This window comes from Astatotilapia calliptera, chromosome 5 (genome assembly GCF_900246225.1).
Source record: "Astatotilapia calliptera chromosome 5, fAstCal1.2, whole genome shotgun sequence".
Lineage (NCBI taxonomy): Eukaryota > Metazoa > Chordata > Actinopteri > Cichliformes > Cichlidae > Astatotilapia > Astatotilapia calliptera.
In genome coordinates this window covers 31,256,884-31,265,426 of record NC_039306.1, presented here as the reverse complement: position 1 = coordinate 31,265,426, position 8,543 = coordinate 31,256,884, and the positions used below count along the sequence as shown (strand labels likewise).

At 43.0% G+C, this 8,543-nt stretch overlaps 2 protein-coding genes across 2 annotated transcripts; one reads left to right on the top strand and one right to left on the bottom strand.

Annotated features, from left to right (window-relative positions):
* The first annotated feature begins 395 nt into the window (after positions 1-395).
* prok2 (prokineticin 2) lies at positions 396-2,371 on the top strand. Its single transcript, XM_026166454.1, has 3 exons — positions 396-554; positions 1,793-1,918; positions 2,095-2,371. The coding sequence occupies exons 1-3, from the start codon at positions 399-401 to the stop codon at positions 2,218-2,220; spliced, it is 408 nt and encodes a 135-aa protein (XP_026022239.1). The 5' UTR covers positions 396-398; the 3' UTR covers positions 2,221-2,371.
* Positions 2,372-3,999: 1,628 nt separating this feature from the next.
* On the bottom strand, positions 4,000-8,543 carry gpr27 (G protein-coupled receptor 27). The gene has a single exon (XM_026168903.1). The coding sequence runs from the start codon at positions 7,768-7,770 to the stop codon at positions 6,655-6,657; it is 1,116 nt and encodes a 371-aa protein (XP_026024688.1). The 5' UTR covers positions 7,771-8,543; the 3' UTR covers positions 4,000-6,654.

Genomic DNA, 8,543 nt, shown 5'->3' with positions numbered 1-8,543 from the left:
GAGTTGGTTGAAAAGGACATTTTATAACTGTGGCCTTGCAATCTGAAAAGGAAAATTGTGAAGAACGTGACACAAAACTACAACAATGCTACTACGGTTTTGTATTGATGTCTGCCCAGCTTTAGCATGTACGAAGGCAACATAACCTTCACTTTTGCTATGAGAATGTGAAATAATAATGCAGGCACAGAGCGCTGTCAGAACAAATAAAGGAAGGGACATTCTTGGACAATTTATCTTTCTTTCTTTCTTTCTTTCTTTCTTTAAAAAAAAAGTCCTCCAAGGCAGTGCTGTGTGAGTGAGTCACGGAGTTTCTGAATGGCGGGCTGGGTTTATAAACCAATGCCAGCCCTCAACACACGGATTTGGAGGCCACTTGGCTTTGCAGTCTGTGACGGATGCACATGCAGGAAGGTCCATCAGCCTCAGCATCCTTACTTGTAACCCTGGCGGGCACAGGAACACAAAGACATCGCTTCATCATGAGGTCTTTCTTCTTACTGCTCTTCTCGCTGTTGTTTGTGTCCCACGGATCTTCAGCCGTAATCACAGGGGTAAGTACAGCCAAACAGGTACATACTTCATGGGTAAATAAAACGATTAGGCAGATGCTTTGTTTTTCTTTGATAGTTTTTCATGGACGCTGCTACAAATTAGCCTTGTAATAATGGGCAATATAGGGTTATCTATACATATCAAACTTCAAACACTTCAAATATCTTTATCTATATCTGTCTATCTACACACACATACACATGCACACAGGTAGATATAAAATACATAGTTCTTCATTGTGACATTTATCATTCACTTGTATTTTTTTTCATCTGACAATTCATCCCCATAGATAGATAGATAAGAAAAATCTGTTAATAGAATATGTAAATGTTTGTTATATATACATTAATTTGCATTTTTAATACTGTAATAGAAAAAAAAATCAAAGACAAAATATTCCTTGTATCTGACCACCCAGCAAAGCAAAGCATCCATATATAACAATAACAACACCTAAATGACCAATTACACATACTGTGTGTCATTTCAGATTCTGAAGCATGGCGGTTGATGACCAGTTTTTCCATTAATAAACTCATTTCATTTCTAAACTCCAATGCCTCTGCATCCTTTTTGATCATTTTGCTATCCGAGTCAAATCTTACATCCACACCCTTCCAATAAAACAGCCCTGTCTGTCACCACAGCCCTCTCACTCTGTGTCGCTCATTGTGAATTGAGAGAGGAGCGCGCAGCCATGAAACAGAAAGTGATTTCCATCCGCATCTGTCACATGAAATCACTTCTGTTCCTCTTCATTGTGTTCCCTTCATCTCATCTAAAGCGAGAGCTGTCACTCAGCTTCTCAGCTCTACACTCCAAGCGGTAAAATCACCAGCAGTTCTAAAGCTTTTTTTTTGTTTTGCTGAGGTATGACTGCAAGTGTAATCACACGCTCAAAATACAGCACAATGCACTGCAGTGTGTAATCGCGCCTCAGCTGCTATCACATTTCTCGCCAGCCTTTTCCTGTTAACGCTACCATAATTCTGCTTGACTGCATTTTTTATGTGTGCATGCTATAATTACATAAAGTCAGTACATCTTTCCGTTGATTAGACTGGAGAAAACACTGATGGGTGTTTGCAGAACTTTTACACACCTGACAAAATCGAGCTGTCTTTTTCATACGTAGTACGTGTGTGTGTGTGTGTGTGTGTGTGTGTGTGTGTGTGTGTGTGTGTGTGTGTGTGTGTGTGTGTGTGTGTGTGTGTGTGTGCGTGTGTGTTTGTAGGCCTGTGAAAGGGACTCCCAGTGTGGAGGAGGGATGTGCTGTGCAGTGAGTTTGTGGATTCGCAGCCTGCGTATGTGTACGCCCATGGGACAGGAAGGAGAGGACTGTCATCCTCTGAGCCACAAGGTGAGAGTTTCTATAACAGCCTGACTGCTGGTGTCAGTGATGATGCAGGAGGGCATGAGAAGAGGCGGCAGAAATTCACACAGGAGGCCGTAAAACAACGCCTCTGCCTCTGTTTTCCAACCATCCATTATGGCTGACGAACCTGTAACCAGCACCTCATAATTCTCTCCCTCTAGGTTCCCTTCTTTGGCAAAAGGCTTCATCATACCTGCCCCTGTTTGCCGAACCTGTCATGTATTACCATCATGGAAGGCAAATCCAAATGTCTCTCACCCTACAAGTATCCTGACTTCTACCTCTGAGGACCTGCATTTACACTGTAAATATTTTATCTGCCTTTAAAAGCCTTTTTTATTTGGAATAAAGAGATATATTTAACAACGCGTCACCCTATTGGCTCAAATTAAACCATCCATTTAAAGGAAAACCCTCTTGTCCTTTTGGATCTTACGCTACCTAAAATACATTTTGACATTTCACTTTGAGATAAACCAAAAATAATACAAGTATAAATTCAGGGATTGATTTCTTTGATTAGTTTATTTTATTTAACAATATCGTCTATGAATAAAATGCCCAAAGGGACACGCCAGCATTGTTAAGACTCATACTTTAACATCGTTTAAGTTCTTGGTGAGCTTGCAGTTGCCCTTTTGAGAAGCATGAGAAGAAACACGTGTTATTGCAGCAGTAATGAAATGACATGCCTGCTGAGTGATGCTCACTGTGTGTTACAGTTTCATTATCCAGTCATAACTGAAACATAGAAGTGACTTTGTTTTTTTCATGCTTAATCACTTTTCCAACCACAAAATACCAAAACAAGAACGGTGGAGAACATTTTAATTGCTGCTAAAATACAAATGTGCTTTTTTTAAAATTCACACTCACCACAACAGCAGCGTTTACACCACCAGGAAACACAGAGACTGCTATGAAATTAATCACTGTCAGGCTGTGATTTCTTCAAGGCTTAAGGCTAAAATTAGATTCGCCCAGTGTGTAAAGCAGTGACTCATATCTCCCATTTTTATAACAGATATTGGTCTTCTGTGGCTGTGAAGATCATTCAACCAACTTGAAACGCTCTCTTAGCTGCGCAACAACTTCAAAATATGACTTGACTGTCTAAAGCTTAAAAAAATATTAAAATCAGGGCTTCCAGGAAGTTTAAATGTCAAACATTACCAGGTTCTTGCCTCTTAAATGTGTTGGCTGCATTTCTGTGACTTGCAGTATATCAAAATTAACATCTACAGTTCTGAGGCAGCTGAGCTAACCAAGTCCAGTGATGATGACCAATGATGGAGTGAAAAAGTAAGTATGGAAGTAAGAAAAAACAATAATCACTAGAAGTCTTAAAGGGTTTACACATAAAGCTGAAAAAAGGTAGCAAGTGAAATCATGGTGTTACCTGAGCCAGCCTTAGGTGAAGCTGAAGACCACTCTGAAAATGAAAGATGTTCAAAGGTGGTGACCATACTCAGCCCTCCCTGTTAGCAGTAGCATCTGAATTGTGGGTAATGTAGTCACCAGGTGTTTAACAAGAAGGAGGAACAAGCTAAATCAATGAGGTGCTACAAGAATACTGATCGAATACTTGAATACTCAGTTGAGCGTACCATTTTGAAACAGCTATACCTCCATCTGTCCAAACAGTGTTTTAGTAAAACCCATTAAGGATGACAGAGGTCACTGTGGTTTGCTTAGGGGTTGGCTAGAATGAGAAGGTCACTAGCAAAGCCAGCAGGAAAATCCAGGTAGCAGGAATCATAATTCCCCAGCTTCACAATGCAGCCTGCGTGCCCTGAAGACAACATTGTGTACCTAAAAATACCCACCCTGTATCTGCATCGCATGAGAGCACGTGCAGGTGAGGATCTTCCTGCAGCTGTGGAGCCACAGAAACGATGCTGTGAGACCTCTGCACGCTGTCAGCAGAGCAGAACCAGCTGTCCTGAACAGTCATGCATGATGTGATGTTAATGGTTATAGATGCACTGAAGGCAGACAGTGTGTCGAGGAACCTGGTATACTGCTTTTGATAGAACGAAAAGGACTGAAGCTCAGAAAAAACTTCATAAAGCAAAGAGATGTCTTTATTATTATTATTATTCATCAAGGCCAATGCCAATTAGCAAAACAGCTATTGCTGAATCAATCAGGAGCTTGATTGAGTTTGATTAAAACACGGTTGGAAACTGTTTAACTGTTTAATGAGCAGTTAGTTGACACCGAGTCTGTCAGACTTTTTTAAAGGTTTAAATCAAACCTCTGGCCTTTAAACTAAACAGCTACGAGCAGTTTGTCATGTATACATGGTAACAATTTGCCGACACAATGACATTGTGACGTGAAACTGACGTGAGGTATTCCCACCGGCTGTAATTAGCTCGACGGGAGATTTCTTCAATGATAGGCAAATTGGTGGTAAATGTCAGGGTCGGTGTCAGACTGTCAGAATCAAAGAGCAAAGGTGTCTCTTTATATTCTCCATTTAAACCTGATGTTCACCCGTGCACAGAGAAGGGAGGTGGGGGGTGTGGTTGTTATGCCGTCGTCTGCAAATGTGTGTGGAAGGAGGCATGCATGCCCTCAGATCTGAGTTATAATTGTACACATGAGTAAAACTCAATGTAATGTCTGTTGTGAAGATTTTACCTCAAATCACAAGCAAAGGCTACAAATTCAGATCAATTTACAGCTTAGAAAGCTAACTAACAGTTTCGACTCATAATTAAAGCACATTAACATTTATTTCTCACGTATGCTAATCTTTATACATCCACGGATTTATTTATTTCTCGTTTCTGGTTGTTTCTTGTACGCATTCAAAAATGCCCACAGGGACAGAGTTACAATTTTGCAACTCTCCACACACATTTACAGACACTCCTGGGGATTTGAATGGATCAAAAGACACAAGTTTATGTCTTCTCAACACCCCACTAGCCTTATCTTTTGTTTAATACTAGATAACATTAAAGAGATTTCATCAGAGATTCCAGTTGTAAACAGCTGTTTCACAGGCAACAAATTAAATTCAAATAGAGAGAAGCATTAAAGAGCGTTTTAAAATGGTAAAAGAATAAAGTATGAAGTGAGTCTTACTGGCACCCTCCTTCATGGTGTTAAAGCAGTTATATCCAATTGCTATACATAAGTCCAGTGTTGAATTTGGGTTGAGACAGAATAAAGAAAATGTGGTCTTAAATAAGTGGACATTTGGGCAGTGGAGGGATTGTCTAATAGCACTTTCACTCAGTTGCATTATGGTGAATATTGCACCTGAAAATGTGTCCTACAAAGCATCTCACTCTCTGTTGCTTTTAAGAACTCTCTTTGCATGAAGGTGCAATACCAAGTTGCTCACATGCCCCTTTATGAAACCTTAAAGATCAGAAAGAATTCACAGGGTCATGCATTCACTCAATTAGCAACCAGTTTGCCAAAATATACTATAAATAGTTTTATTCAGCTGGGATATTCTTCCTTTTAAAATCTGTAGCTGACTGCAGCAAGTTCACACCCATCATCGGGGCTGTCAGCAGCTATAAATATATAAACACCAATATGAACACTCAAATTAGCATGCCAATCAAAGTAGTTTACAAAAACTTAATTGAAACAAACATATACTGTTATACTAAACAGTGGGTCTGGTATGTGAGGGCTGATTTCTCTCTTAGGGAACAGCTTACCTTCAAGCCATTCAAGAATGGAGTGATACCGTTAAATGCAGATGACTGAGTCAAACAACTTATCATCCATTTCTTATTTATTTGCTAAGAAATACAAAGAATGAAACTGTCCTTTTCAAAGCACCAAATTGTTCACATTTCTTCTCAGTGTTCCATCCATAGAAAACGAATGCTGCTTGTAATGTACTGTATGTTCTTTGGGGGAATGTAAATCGACCTGCTCAACACAGGAGATGATGGAGAAGAAGAATTTGCGAAATGCTTTTAAAGTGAGTTCAAACACCTCGTTCAACACAAAGAGTTCTGAGAGATTATGAACTATACAAGGATATATGGGTGTAAAAAAAAGCTCGAGGAAGGGGTTAGCAGGGCTTTACAGTATTTACAAATGTGATATTGCCTTCATTAAAAACATACTGTGATCTGTGTCTTAGCTTTAGTATTTAAATGACTGATAAGTAAAGCGGATACAGATGTTGGATGGGGGTGGGGGTCTGATCAAGTGTAGTTCTGCATTGCTTTTTGTAGTTTTCCAGTGGGCCACAACATCAAATTGATTTGTTGGGATAATATTTCTTTTTTTTTTTTTAATATCCAAAGAAAATAGGCAAAATGACATTCGTGTAAAATATGGAGATATGGAAAAAGGTCATTCATCAAAGGTAGGATTTAACAGGGCACATGTAAGTTGCATGTGCTACGTCTTACCTCTGGAATGAATAACACCTAAACACATGCAGAGGCAAAAATGAAGAGTGGTTTTCCCATGATACCCAGCTAGAGAGGCAAAAAACCCTCCAATACACTGCAGCCTATTTCTTTTTAATTAAATCATTACATATTATGCTTCATGTGAGTTAAATCAGTCCAGAAAGCAAAATATAGCAGGAATTTACACCATCAGTAAAGTTCTGTCAGATTAAAATAGCGTGTAAACCCTTTGCCACTGATAGAAATGTGGGTAAACTATTCCGTGTACATTCTGAAATCCTACACAAACGTGACTTTGGCAGTATTTGAGGGTCCCGCTGCGGTTCAGATGACACAGTACGGCTCCATGGGTGTCTGCGTTCCCAGGCAACAGGGGAAACACGCTCGGAGCCTCATCCGGAGCTCCTTGTTGAACAGAAAGCTGATGATGGGGTTCGCTCCCGCCTGGGCGAAGCTCATCCACACAGCAGCCGTCAGGTAAAGCTGCGGGACCGGGGCCCCTCGCACAAATATCCTCAGGTAACAGGCGCTTATGTAGGGCGCCCACAAAATGAGGAAGGTCAGCGTAATCATGTAGTACATCTTCCCGATGCGCTTCTCCATCTTAAACTCATCCAGCACCAGCAGTCTCCTGTTGCCCGGGTGCGAAGCCTGTCTGATCCCCACCAGCGTCGGGGGGGTCGGTCCGCGGCCGAAGCCGGCGATCCAGTTAGCTGCAGCTTGACCTGTGGCCCCGGGACCGTGGAAGGTCCAGTTCTGGCTGATAGCGGGCACCAGCTGGACAGGTTTCATCTTGCGGTGGTCGTAAACGAAGCACAGCATCTTTATGTAAACCACATGAGTCGTCCCCACGATGACGGCCAGCATCAGCATGAAGCCCAGGGTGTCGTTCGCCTTCACGTAGCGGTGCTCGAAGATGCACTGCTCCTCCTCACGGATAAACTTATAGGTGCCCACGTCGAAAACCGGAGGAAAAGCCATCGCCACGGAGAGAGTCCACACCATGCAGATCACCGCCACGCACGTACACAGATTCATCCGCTTCGAGTAGAACCTGTGGTGGGCGATCGCCATGTACCGGGTGACGCTGACGCAGAAGAGCAGGAAGGCGACGTGGAAGCAGAAAAGCACCGACATGAAGGCGACGATCTTGCAGCTCAGGGGGCTGTACGGCCAGGCGGAGCCGCCGCCGATCGATGCCATCACGAAGGGGAAGCAGACAGCAGAGCGCACCACGTCCGCCAGGCACAGATCCAGCAGGAAATAGTAGGGCGCCTTATGCAGCGAGCTGTCCTTCAGCAGCAGCAGCGACAGCGACGCGTTGCCCAGCAGACTGATGCCCATGATCAGACCCAGCGAGGCCAGCTTGACCGCAGAGGCCGTGGACGCATAGTTCTGTAAGGACGGGCTGCTCTCTCCTAACTCGCTTGTGTTTGCCATCTATGCAGCCCAGGTAGCGCGTATTCCCACATCAATTCACCGACGAGCAGCAGCGGTATCCTTTCCCCCCCTCTCTCTTCCAGGTCTGAATTTAGAACAAAATCAACACGATCCGCCGCCCCCTTCAGCTGAAAACTACTCAGGAATAAATCCCATCTGGATGCGCATTAATCCCCATCATAAACAAAACAGAACCAAACAAAACAAACAAAAAGAAAAATCATTTCACGTCTCTTTTTTTCTTCTTATCCTTCATCTCAAAGCGCGTCAGAAGCAGCCCTCTCCATGCTTCTGATCTCTGCTGGACAGAGGCGACCAGGGTTAGCTTCAGACACCATTTCGGAGAGCATCCGTTCAGACGAGCGGCTCAGAGAACACATCTCAATTTTCACCGATGGCGGAGGTCTCCCGTTCCCGTCTTGAGGAATTAAAAAAAGCAGCTGTGCGGCAGCATGGCGCAACACTTACGTATCCACAGCCTCGTCAAAAGGACGCCGAATTATAGCTGTCACACGGAGACTGCAAATAGCACACAGCTGAGCGGATGTCGAAGCTTACCGAGGTGGAAGCGTCAGTAGGCTACGGGTCTGTGTCGGTGTGTGCAGCGTCTAGTCTATGCGACGCACGTCCGCCTGCATGTAGTGAGCAGGCCTGGGATCAGTCAGGAGTTTCAGCTCCTGCCAGCTATAGGTAGCATGTGTCTGCGCGCTCACGAGATGCAAATGCTTAGAGACAGATCGCCTTTATGACATTATGCAATGTTTTATATTTAG